The sequence below is a fragment of the Geotrypetes seraphini genome, chromosome 6 (assembly GCF_902459505.1).
Source record: "Geotrypetes seraphini chromosome 6, aGeoSer1.1, whole genome shotgun sequence".
NCBI lineage: Eukaryota > Metazoa > Chordata > Amphibia > Gymnophiona > Dermophiidae > Geotrypetes > Geotrypetes seraphini.
The window spans coordinates 168,897,294-168,910,661 of NC_047089.1; the positions used below are offsets into that span (position 1 = coordinate 168,897,294).

At 42.4% G+C, this 13,368-nt stretch overlaps 2 protein-coding genes across 5 annotated transcripts in view; one reads left to right on the forward strand and one right to left on the reverse strand.

Moving 5' to 3' along the window:
* EGFL6 (EGF like domain multiple 6) overlaps positions 1-13,368 on the reverse strand; it is a 114,375-nt gene that overhangs the window by 84,046 nt on the left and 16,961 nt on the right. For all 3 annotated transcript variants that reach the window (XM_033949674.1, XM_033949673.1, XM_033949672.1), the window contains exons 2-3: positions 5,326-5,438; positions 608-700 (exon numbers count right to left, since the gene is read on the reverse strand). In XM_033949674.1, the coding sequence (XP_033805565.1) occupies positions 608-700; positions 5,326-5,438 (206 nt within the window). The remainder of the gene's footprint in view (positions 1-607; positions 701-5,325; positions 5,439-13,368) is intronic.
* The window catches only part of LOC117362761, a 150,710-nt gene that overhangs the window by 9,142 nt on the left and 128,200 nt on the right, over positions 1-13,368 (forward strand). For both annotated transcript variants that reach the window (XM_033949675.1, XM_033949676.1), the window contains one exon: positions 5,187-5,374. In XM_033949675.1, coding sequence (XP_033805566.1) covers positions 5,240-5,374 — 135 coding nt within the window. In that variant the 5' untranslated portion in view covers positions 5,187-5,239. The remainder of the gene's footprint in view (positions 1-5,186; positions 5,375-13,368) is intronic.

Consider the following 13,368-nt stretch of genomic DNA (forward strand, 5'->3'; position numbering starts at 1 on the left):
TGACAGCAGATAAAGACCTGAACGGTCTACTCAGTAGTCACACTCATTATATATACATGGTTAAATAGTTTTCTTTAATAATTCTAGGCAATAGACCATAGAAATCCACCTGGTACTGTCCTTAGGTTTCCACTACTGGAGTTGCCGTTGAAGCCCACTCCAGTCTATTCTAACCATTGAAATGGGTCTAGCCTCAAACATCCAAGTTTTGCCCTCCATGTTTTCTGCGATGTCCCATTATTACAGAAAAGCCTCCAAATTGTAAGTCCACCTTAATCCTGCCTAAAACAAGCTCCCAACATGCCTCCTTGAGATATAGACAAACAGCGTAGAAAACCACCTTAAAATGTGTTTCAAAACTGTCAATTTGGACATTTTAGCAAACAACATGTCCAAATGCCACTTTTTGCCATTATTTAGACTTTTTCCTCTTGTGAAAATCAGCCGCATGGTGAACTAGGTTCGGTACCTATTAGTGAGCACAGACTTATTTCATGGGAGAGGACCGTGCCAGCTATCAGACAGGCAAGTGTGTCCGATGACGGTAATCAGGGCAGAACATTAGAAACAAACACTGATTTATAGCAGAAGGCTGATGTTCACGAACCTTGGTTGCAGATTTTTCCAGTAAATCCAGGGAAGCACTTGCATTTGTTTGGCCCAACGCATTCACCATATTTGCATCCGTGCGCACAGATGGCTGAAAATTAGGAAAGGAAATACAATTAGTTTGCTGTGAACTGTCCACTTAGCATATATTCGAATCGGCTGATGTATACATTATAGAGCAGGGATTCCCAAAGTCCCTGCTTAAGGGCCGAATCCAGTCGGGTTTTCAGGATTTCCCCAATGAATATGCATTGAAAGCAGTGCATGCACATAGATCTCATGCATATTCATTGGGGAAATCCTGAAAACCTGACTGGATTTGGCCCTCAAGGAGGGACTTTGGGGACCCCTGTAATATAGAGTTTAACACCAGCGTGTTCCCATTATCAGAACGGGGCATTACCAGGCTGACTGTTCCCAGTACTACCCAAAACAGAATACACTGGAGATCAGAGAATTAAGTACAATCTCATTCTTTATGCTCCTTATAGAAACTACTGTATTTGGACAAGAATATAATACATTATTATATTCTTTGGAGCTATTTCATAGGAGCCACTGTTTTCCAGAAAATGATTTATCAGTCTGCCTGTATAAAGCTAGGGGTCCTCTCGTAAGACAGATTCAAATACATTACTAATTCTTTCTATAAATACCATATACCTGTCCTGGGAAGCCCCCAGCCAGTTGGGTTTTCATGATATCCCTAATGAATATGCATGAGGCAAATTTGAATATAAGAGAGGTAACAGGCATGCAAATCTGCCTCATGCATATTCATTAGGGATATTTTGAAAACCTGACTAGCTGGGGACAGGTTTAAGAAACACTGCCATACATAATATGTACATGGAAGAAAAGTGGGGTTGTAATACTAAAGATGACAGATATAGATGGGCATTTTTGATATGACGTCCAAATTCAAGTTTAGATGTTTTGTGGAAGACACACAAAAATCCAGTGGTGAACATGACCTATTTCAAAACTACAAAATATCTATCTTGTTTTTTTTAAAAATGGCCGTTTTTCAGATGTGTATCTCTTTTTTGAACATCACAATAAATATAGAAAGCAGCACAGCTATAAAGAAAGAACAGCTGCTAAAGATTTATATAAAATTAGTGGAGAAAAAGAGACCTCATGACATTTAATCCCATTAACGCAGTTCAACAGTCCCGTCAAGAGATACAGCACAATCACAAGTCTCTCAAAAAAACTCCACACAAAAATAAACTGAACAGTTTCAGTATATAACAAATGCAGCAATGTACTTATTTTAGTATCTGTGACCTGGGATTCCTTAAAATTGTAATCAAAAACTAGTCACACACATCAAAGAGGCACAAAACACAGTTCCATTTCTTAAACTCTGATATTCACTCAGTCTTCTCCCAAGCCCGACAACGGCCCTGTTTCGCAAAATGCTATCTCAAGGGCTAGGAAGAAAGGCTGAAGGCAGGCCTTTTTAAGTTGCTGACAGCTGCGGGCAGAACTCAGTCTGAATATCAGTCTCAGCTCTGAATATGTAGTCACCTGGAAGGCAACCAGACACTGGCTGAAATTCAGAGTGGTGCCTAGTTAACCTGGTTGATAGGACATAAGAACATAAGAATTGCCATACTTGGACAGACCAAAGGTCCATAAAGTCTAGTATCATGTTTCCAACAGTGGCCAACCCAGGTCCTGAGTACCTAGCTAGATCCCAAGTAATAAAACAGATTTTATGCTGCCTATCCTAGGAATAAGCAGTGGATTTCCCCAAGCCACCTCAATAATGGCCTATGGACTTCTCTGGTGGATATAACAATGAAGTCAATGGCACAGTGCGCAGCAGCCTCAAAGAAAGCAAACAGAATGTTGGGCATTATTAAGAAGGGTATTACAACTAGAACAAAGGAAGTCATCATGCCGCTGTATCGTGCGATGATTCGCCCGCATCTGGAGTACTGTGTCCAATATTGGTCACCATACCTTAAGAAGGACATGGCGATACTTGAGAGGGTTCAGAGAAGAGCAACGAAAATGATAAAGATATGGAAAACCTTTCATACGCAGACAGGTTAGAAAGGCTGGGGCTCTTCTCCCTGGAAAAGCGGAGACTCAGAGGAGACATGATAGAGACTTACAAGATCATAAAGGGCATAGAGAAGGTGGAGAGGGGCAGATTCTTCAACCTATCGGGAACCACAAGAACAAGGGGGCACTCAGAGAAATTGAAAGGGGACAGGTTTAGAACCAATGCTAGGAAATTCTTTTTCACTCGGAGGGTGGTGGGCACCTGGAATGCGCTTCCGGAGGCTGTGATAGGACAGAGTAGATTACGAGGTTTCAAAGGATTGGATACATTCCTGATGGATGTGGGGATTGAGGGATACAGACAGAGGTATAGATAGGATTATGTAAGGGTATAGACAGAGGGATAAAGGGGATTGAAGGTTTTTAGGCAAAGGATCACCTTACAGGTCATGGACCTGATGGGCCGCCGCGGGAGCAGACTGCTGGGCACGATGGACCTATGGTCTGACCCAGCAGAGGCAACTTCTTATGTTATCCAAACCTTTTCTAAACTCAGCTAAGCTAACTGATTTCACCACATTCTTCAGCAACGAATTCCAGAATTTTCCATGACTCCCTGAAATATAGTGCTGCTCTGCTCTGAAAGTATAACAAAATGTTGAACATTGCAATGGAACAATCCAAACTTTGGAAAAGCCGTGTGTGATCGGGCCGGGCAGTCATCACCGTCACTCCATCACCTCCAGGCACTTTTGGTCTTCTTTCTTCTCTTTCAACTCCTAACTCTATCCTCTTACTTAGCCAGTTAGTAGACTCAATATTGCAGGTAACTGGTTAAGTAGTACCAGCTCTGCCCAAACTTTGCCAATGGACCACCCCTGGAGATGATTGGTGCTGATATCCAGTGGCATTGCCCAGTTAAATAACTTTGAATATTGACTCCATAATTATGTTATAAAGTTAACCCCCCCTTCTCCCCATGTCAGTGGTTCCCAACCAGCCAATCAGGTTTTTAGGATAGCCCTAATGCAGGGGTGCCCAACGCGTCGATCGCGATCGACCAGTAGCTCAGGAAGGCAACTCGAGTCGATCGCACTCGTGTTGCCGTCCTGATCTACGGGCCGATCAGCCTTCCTCTCCAGTGTTCTCCCTAGGGCCTTTTAGCTGGGCGGTCCACCCAGCTGTCATCTGCCGCTGCTGAACATTAAACCCCCCCCCCCCAAAAAAAAAAAACCGGCTTGGAGATTTCAGCCCCTAGCGAACTTATGCTCCGGGCTCTAACGTGTGCGTGCCGGCTTCTCTTCTCTTCCCTCCGAAACCGGAAGTTATGTCCGGGGGGGGGGGGGAGAGAAGGGAAGCCGGCACGCACATGTTGAGAGCCCTGAAGCAAGCGTTCGCTACGGGCTAATGCGGGAGACAGGTTAGTGAAGCATTTGTTCTTGTTCCTGCCGGGTCCTGCCTACTTTCTGTTTCCGCGAAGGCAGGACCCGGCAGCATTTCCCCCAATAGGTTGATCACGATCTTGGGCTGATCAGCCTTCCTCTTCCCGACGGCAGAATTGACGTCGGGGAGATGAATGCTAGTTGGCCGAAGCAGGGAGAGCTTGGGGCCTGTTATTGGTGGTGTTTGGGTCCTGGTCCCCGATGGTAATGGCAGTGGCAGTGGCTTGGGGGAGGGCAGGGAGAAAGAAAGAAAAAGGGCAGGCAGGGATACAGAAGGAAAGAAGAGAAACAGAAAAAAATGAAAGGGAGGCAGAGAGAAAGAAAGGGCAGGGAAGAGGAAGGAAAAGTGGGGGGGGGGGGAAGGAATGAGGTCTGGAGGAGAAGAAGCATACAGGCTAAAAGAAGGGAAGAAAGATTGTATGCACAGTCAGAAGAAGAAAGTGCAACCAGAGACTCATGAAATCACCAGACAAGGTAGGGAAAATGATTTTATTTTAAATTTAGTGATCAAAATGTGTCTGAATTTATATCTGCTGTCTATATTTTACACTAAGGTCCCCTTTTACTAAACCGCAATAGAGGTTTTTAGCGCAGGGAGCCTATGAGTGTCGAGAGCAGCGCTGGGCATTCAGCGCAGCTCCCTGCACTAAAAACTGCTATCGTGGTTTAGTAAAAAGGGAGGGGGTATATTTGTCTATTTTTGTATGGTTGTTACTGAGGTGATAGTGCTTAGTCATCTGCTTTGACCTCTTTGAAAAACCCTGGAATAGGAATGATGATTAACATTTTCTATGCATACAGTGTGCTTTGTGTTTTTTTTAAAATTTTATTGTTGGTAGATCATTTTGACTTGGTCATTTAAAAAGTAGCTCGCAAGCCCAAAAAGTGTGGGCACCCCTGCCCTAATGAATATGCATGGAGCAGAGATGCACACCTGTCACCTCCATTATATGCAAATCTCTCTCATGCATATTCATTAGGGTTATCCCAAAAACCCGACTGGCTGGTGGTCCTCCAAGATAGGGTTGGGAACCACTGCCCTATATTATTGCTGTCAACTCTGCATAAATGTAGTATATGACAGTACCTACCTCTAAGTGTAAAACTTTCTCTTTCCAGGAAATGGCATTTGTCCTGCTGTGACTCCCATATGGCATGTCTTCTTAAAGCCCATGTCAGCCCCACCAGGACAGCGCATTGTAAAACCTGAGAACATAACCTGTGAAAATATGGAACTTGAAGCTGGCTCTTTGGTTACCTTCGCAGTTGCCTTTGTTGTTCCTTCTCCATCCATAGCAACATTCCAGGTTAGATCCGTAGTGGCAAACTCCGTGATGGTTTGTTGGTATTAATTGCTTGAAACTTCTGGAACTACAAAGACAAGTACATGACATGATGGACTGCAGTAACAGCATGTAATATACCTCATTGTACTGACAGGTTCCCTAAAAGGCATTAATGAAACATGATCCTCCTTATATGTGTGTTCTTAATACTCTTTCTCTAAGATAATGTTTTGTGATCAACTTCTGCAATGCCTGGCTCAGACACCAAAACAGACGCTTTTTATCACTGTTTCTAAAATCTATGGGCATAGTCCATACCTGCCTGCCAGATGGGTGCACACAGATGTTTAAACTTGAGGTCATTCCCATTTGGAGCTATTTCATCTTTCTTTTTCCATACCAGGTTATTAGGGATCACAACAAATAGTGTAAACCAATTCCATCTGCATTCAAGTTTGAACTTTGGGATGTATTTCTGCATAAAGTAGTTAAAACTCTATTCCTTAGGGTTTAAACTTGGCCCTTAATTCCATAATCTCGCACTCGGAGAATAGTTAAGCTCTGGAATGCATTGCCAGAGGTTGTGGTAAAAGCAGATAGCGTAACTGATTTTAAGAAAGGTTTGGACAAATTCCTGGTGGAAAAGTCCATAGTCTGCTATTAAGACATGGGGGGAAGCCTCTGCTTGCCCTGGATCGGTAGCACAGAATGTTGCTACTCTTTGGGTTTTGGCCAGGTATTAGTGACCTGGATTGGCCACAGTGAGAACGGGCTGCTGGGCTTGATGGACCATTGGTCTGACACAGTAACGATGTTCTTATGTTACACTTAGGGCTCCTTTTACTAAGCTGCGCTAGCGGTTTTAGCTTGCGCTTAGCGCTTGCTGCATCACTTTGTGCGCTAGATGCTAACGCCGTCATTGAGCTGGCGCTTAGTGTGGGGTTAGTGCATGCAGCAATATAGCACGCACTAAAAACCTTAGTAAAAGGAGCTCTTATAGTGGAACGCTGTGCACACAAGTTATAGAATTGTGTCATTAGTGTGTAACATACTGTAAATGCTTAATAAGCTGCTCATTAGCATTAACAACCAATAATAGCCTATTATCAGTGTTAATTGGCCCTAATTTGCTCTTGGTTGGAATTTTGCTAATTGTATTTACATAAAATCACAAAACATGTAACTGCAAGGGGGTGTGGCCCAGGGAGGTCCACCTGGGTGGTTCTTGGGCATGCCTAGCACTTATGTGTGTGGGTTACAAAATCCTAGAAGTTATGCATTTAACTAACAATATTTAGGTGGAAGGGAATGGGAGCTTGTATTTAGGCACAGACATTTACACCAGCTTTTTAACTTACGCCTAAAGTTAGGTGTGTAACTGCAATCGTAAACTAGTATTCTATAATGGCGATTATATATGTATCTGCAGATATAGAATTCACGCTTAGAGGACAGCATCTTGGTGCCTAACTTCAGGCTACCTATAGAGAATTGCCCTCACAAAGTATATATTGTTGCATTCCTTAAAGGTTAACTAAATGGTAAATGTGAAAGGCTTACAAATGAGCCCATAAACACTGCATATAAAAAAAATACCCAACTTATAAAGATCATTATTACTGGTGAATAGATTTTGCTGGTTGATAAAATGAACAGTTAAATAAACAGCTGTTCATGAAAGGACTCGCGGGTCAGATATTTGTACTTTTCACAGCCTTATTTGTCAACTCATCCTTAGTTTAGAGCAGGAGTGTCCAACCTCGGCCCTCGAAAGGTCGGGTTTTCAGGATTTCCCCAATGAATATGCATGAGATCTATTTGCATACAATGGAAGCAGTGCATGCAAATAGATATCATGCAAATACACTGGGGGCCATTTTCAATCCCGACTTTTCACCTTCTGGCTGGTTACTTGAGAGCACTTCTATTCACAGCTGGTTCCTGAGGAAGGGGGGTTTTCCCTCGAAATGGAGCCCCGTTGGACAGGTTCATTTCAAGCTGGTTATCCTGTACTCTGGATCTTCACGGAGGAGCTAAGTACTTTCTATCATTTTTGTCTTGCTCGTGATTGAGCCAGCCCGGCTGATTTTGGACGCCACTCGACCCCTGGTTGGGAGACAGAGACAGCTGAACCAATTCACTATATATTTTGTGTGATATTATTGATATATATTTATCTCACTTTTCACTTTTAGCACATTTGTGCACTAGTTCAATTTTAATTGGGCAGCCCAGGGATATTTTGGGTGTATGACTGTGACAGCTGGTGCATTAGGGACGTGTTCCCACTGCAAGCTGTGAGACTGAGGGCTTCCCATTCACATTTAATAATTTGTGGTAGGTTGGCATTGGTTCAGCGGCCTCTGCCCTTCACCCGATTTTTTTGGGTCAGGGGAGACTTCTTGTTTCTGCCTTTTGTAGTACTCCCCTTTTGGGTTTTTTGCATTGTTCATCGGAACAGTGTTGGAGCATTTAGCGTTCTGGGCCATGGTAAAAACCTCTATCGTGGCTAAAAGCGTGTGTATGTGTGGGGGGAGTTAGGAAAGACTTTTTGCTGTCTTAACATTATCTACTTACTTAACTGATAAGAGGACTGAATATTGCTGCTGACAAGTTAATCAGTGACTCTGCTCAAATTCCGCCCAGGGACTACCCCTTGGCTATCCTGGCTTGTAAATGGCTGGTTAGAGCCAATATTTAGCAGCAGTATCTGGCTAAGAACTTCTGAATATCAGCAGCGACCAGCCCAGCAGGGATAACCCCCATTCAAAATTAGGTCCATAAATTTTTTAATGGAGACCTAAATAGAGAGAAACATAGAAACACGAAGGCAGATAAAGGCCAAATGGCTCCTCCAGTCTGGCCATCCGCAGCAACCATTATCTCTTCCTCTCTCTAAGAGATCCCATGTGCCTATCCCACATTTTCTTGAATTCAGACCACCACCTCTTCTGGGAAACTGTTCCACGCATCTACCACCCTTTCTGTAAAAAAAGTATTTCCTTAGATTACTCCTGAGCCTATCACCTTTTAATTTCATCCTATATCTTCTCATTCCAGAGCATCCTTTCAAATGAAAGACTCGACTCATGCGTATTTACGCCACATAGGTATTTAAACATCTCTATCGTATCTCCCCTCTCCTGCCTTTTCTCTAAGGTATACATATTGAGATCTTTAAGTCTGTCCCCATATGCAGCTGTTTCTAGCATCTCACTCTGGCAGGGTGTTCTTGTGATGCTACAATTGATCAAAAGAAAGCTTCATAATCCCATAGTCCCCTTGAAAATCGAAGAACACTTCCACAAAGAGCCTATTGTGACAGAGTGAAATATGGTAAGTAATGAATTGCATGTTTTACTTAAAACAGTGTACAGGTAACAGGCTTGACTGAGCAGATGCTTGTGGGTAAAGTTTCCCTAATGGCATTAAGCCCTCTAATATGGTAAAGTAGTCTCTTTCATGGGATAATTATAGCAGCAACAACAAGTTGGTGTTATATGAAATGGAGCCAAGATCACCTTGAATGTGAAAGCCACAGCCCTCACAGGAAGGAAATGGTAACCTAACCCATCTTGTAAAAGGTGGTATAGCTTTTGAATCTGGGGCTATTTTGCAAACAATAAGCTGTACTGTATGAAATGCCAAAAAAACACAAGTGTGTGAAACTATACCATATGCTTAAAAAATGTTAATGTATATCACTTTGCTCACAGTATACACAGGGAAAGATTATGCAAAAAGTCAGCCAAAGTGTGTATAATAGCCAAAATAAGAACTGACTGTACTGAAAACTAGTGGGTCTCCTGAAGCAGACCACGAAACGGGGCCACGTTGAGACCTGAGACCCCTATAATAAGTGTATCTTTATAAGATAAGTACATCATCAAAAATCCAATGAGATTTATTATATTTCATATCTCAAAAATTTTTTGAACCTGGACTGTGTTTAGAAATTACAAGATTTAAAATTAGCTTTTATTACCTTTACTAGTTCTCAGAGAGTGATTTTTTGAATCAATTATGCAATGACTGGATGGTAAACTCTTACCCCAAGAGAGGGTTGTCACTCTCTCTTCAGAGTTTCACTTTTCTGAGCATATTCTTTATAAATCCTTTCCACTCTCTGTGCACTAGTTTTCAGTACAGTCAGTTCTTATTTTGGCTATAATGTATATCACTTGGCAAATCAGTCACTTTATTAAAACTAGAAAACTCAGTGGACAGCAAATCTGGCAAGTGACCATCCACATCATGAATAAGAATGAGAGAAAATGTTAAACCTTATGCAGTAAGCAAACTTAAAAGTCCCACCAGTTTCTCACTCTTAAAAATGGTTCACTTCAGATATTATTTAACTAGATCCCATTCACGCTGGGTAAACCTGGTTTCGGTTGGTCTTGCAATATTGAAGTAGGAACACTTTCACATGTGATCTATTTATGCATACAATTAAAAAAATTATCGGGACAAGGTATGGAAAACAATATCTTTAATTTTAGAAATTCAAGAGTCTACAATTTAAGATACTCATTTTGGGGCATTTGGGCCTTAACAACCCTATATCAAATCACAAATCAGATTATTTAGTATTCTTCTATTTTTAGCTATCAAGAACGTTCTATACTGTTGAAAAGATTTACCAAACACTGAGTTTAATACTTGGTGGAACACTATGGGGCTCAGGGGAATGTGTAGCGCAGTGGTTAAAAGCTTCAGTCTCAGCACCCTGAGGTTGTGGGTTTAAACCCATTCTGCTCGTTGTGACCCAGGGCAAGTCACTTAGAGCTCCTTTTACAAAGCCGCGCTAGATTAGCGTGCGCTAGCCGGAAATCTACCGCCTGCTCCAACGGAGGCGGTAGTGGCTAGCGCGTGCAGCAACTTAGCGTGCGCTATTCCGCGTGTTAAGGCCCTAGCGCGGCTTTGTAAAAGGAGCCCTTAATCCCCCCCATTGCCCAACATACATTAGATAGATTGTGAGCCCGCCGGGACAGACAGGGAAAAACGCTTGAGTACCTGAATAAACTCATGTAAACCGTTTTGAGCTCTCTTGGGAGAACAGTATAGAAAAATTGAATAAATAAATAATCCAAAAATTAAAAACATCCAAAAACCATCATAAGTTGGCACTTGAATGTCCTAATCGCTGGGACATACGAGTGCCGATTTTCAAAGCTATTTTTCTGGATGTCTAGTGTTGCGTTTTGCCTCCTGTGTGTCGAGAGTTCCAGGGGGCTTGTTGGGAGGTATGTTAGGGGGGCATGATTGTGGTGGACTTAACTTGGACATCTCGCGGTGATAATCGAACCTTTCCCAAGATGTCCTGAATGGAACTTAGATGTTCGGAGTTAGAACAGTTTTAGAAGCATCTAAGTGCCACAAAGTACCCAAACTGACTAGATGACCACTGGATACATGAAGGTACCAGCCCCCCAGCCCTCCTCCATTGGTCACTGACCCCCTCCCACCTCCAAAAATCTCAATGAAAGAGTACATAGAAACATTTAAATACATCACGGGCCGCATTGAGGTGGAGGAAGAAATCTCTTTTTTCTTACGGATCCCATGGCGACAAGAGGGCATCCGCTAAAACTCGGGGGGGGGGGGGGGGAGATTTCATGGGGACACCAGGAAATATTTCTTCACCGAAAGGGTAATTGATCGATGGAATGGTCTTCCGTGTCAGGTAGTCGAGGCCAGTAACACGCTTGACTTCAAGGGACGATGGGATAGACAGGTGGGGTCGCTCCAGAGGGATTCTCAAGGGAGGGAGGGTTCTTGAGTAGGCAGACTTGTTGGGCCGTCTGCCCTTTTCTGCCGTCATACTCTGTTTCTCTGTTTCTATACCTATCTCTAGAAGAGCAGCACTTGGTATGGGAAAGCTTAGTAGAGCATCACACAGATGTCATAAGCAACCTGGACCTCTAACCACTACATTTCTGGTGGAAAGTGTGAGGCCACCAAAACCCTACTATACTGCTATATAGGTGCCAACTAGGTGATTAAAAAAAATTGGATGTCTAGCAGTTTGGCTTTGAAAAACGGGAAACATCCAAGTCGGACTTTTACATCCTTTTTGAAAATGGCTCTCCACACGTTTATCTGTTAAATATGAGTCATTTCCGAAAAGTATAAAACTGTTGGGTCTGATATTAATATCTGGAGCCCTTTGAAAAGCTTTTGAGTTTCACATCCTTAATAATCCAAAGTCATTAGATTATATACATGTAATCTAGCATTATACAATTGATTGACTATTTTATGTTATAATCAATCCAATATCATATTACTGTTTGTAAAGTAAATACATACTGTCATATCTGGCTACTTTCTCTCTGTATCGATACTTTGCCTGTGTAGATAATTCCTCATGGTTATTATTATTCTCAAAATGGTTTTATTGTACTGTATGTTATACACATAAAATCTTAATAAAGATTCCTCTGAAAAATCACCCCCAAAATACAGGATATGTACACATTAAAACATAAAGGTCCTTTTACGAAGGTGCATTAGGGCCTTAACACGCGAAATAGCGTACGCTAAATTGCCGTATGCTAGCTGCTACCGCCTCTTTTTAAGCAGGTGGTAGATTTTTGGCTAGCGCGCTCTAATCTGATGCATGCGTTAAAACCGCTAGCGTACCTTCGTAAAAGGAGCCCAAAGATTGCTTAGGACTCAATTCTATAAATGGCGCTAAAAAATCAGTGCTGCTAAAATTTCACGCTAAGTGCTCTTCTATAAATGGTGTTCAGAGATGGCCGCCGTTTATAGACTAACATTTGGCACTAGGATCTGCGCCCAATTTTAGGCAACAGGATTTACAACAAGTAAAACCTGGTGCAAATTCATGCACCTAAATTACATAATTCTATAAAACTAAGTGTGATTTCTAGGGACCCCTGATCTGCCGATGCCCCACCTATGGCTGCACCCCCTTTTTAGAACCATGTGTAAATTTTATGAGTGGATCCCAGTACCTGAAAATGTGCATATAAATTTTAATTAATGCCAATAAGTGCCTATAATTATTAGCACCCAATTTATTATTTATTTATTTTTAGTATTTATATACCACTTATAGCCTATTAACTAAGGGCTCCTTTTACTAAGCTGGATTAGCGGTTTTAGCGCGCGCTGAATTGCCCTGCACGCTAGACCTTAATGCCAGCATTGAGCTGGTGTTAGTACCAGCTGCCTAGCGCAGGTTTAGCGCACGCTAAAATCCTGCGTGCGCTACATACTCTATCGCAGCTTAGTAAAAGGAGCCCTAAGTGGTTTTATATTCGGATACTCGAGCATTTTTCCCTATCTGTCCCGGTGGGCTCACACTCTACCTAATGTACCTGGGGCAATGGGGCGATTAAGTGACTGGCTCAGGGTCACAAGGAGCAGCGTGGAATTTGAACCCACAATCTCAGGGGGCTGAAGCTGTAGCTCTAACCACTGTGCCACTGGGTCATTATGCAATTAAATTGTAGGTGGAAATTGGGCATATGCCCAAATTTCTGCATGCAATTTTTAGTGCCATATATAGAATTAGAGAATATTACGGACAGAATTAAAGTAGCCACATGCTAATCCTATAATAGTGATCATAATTAACAGCATCTGTTATGTGGAATGTGGCAGAGCTGCCTATTTGTGTTCTTGCTCCTTAGTATTGAACTTCTGCTTAAGAAAATAATTGAGTGCCCTGGAATTACACAGGTCAACGTACAACTGAGATGGCCAGTGTTTATTTAAGTACTGGCTGCCACGGCTGAATACAATTTGGTTATTCAGCACTAATGTTTGGATAACTTCTGTCACTAAATATTCAGATTCCACACTGACTGCTGCTGCTATCTGGTTAGTGGTGATAGTCATCGGCTAGTATAGTGTCTCTAAAACTTTTTTTAGCTCTGGCACACTATCGGCCTCTTTTACAAAGCTACGCTCGCAGCTGCGCTGCGTTAACGGCCCCGAAGTCCATAGAGATTTAAAGGGGTTCCGGGCTGTTGCTGCGTGGCTGT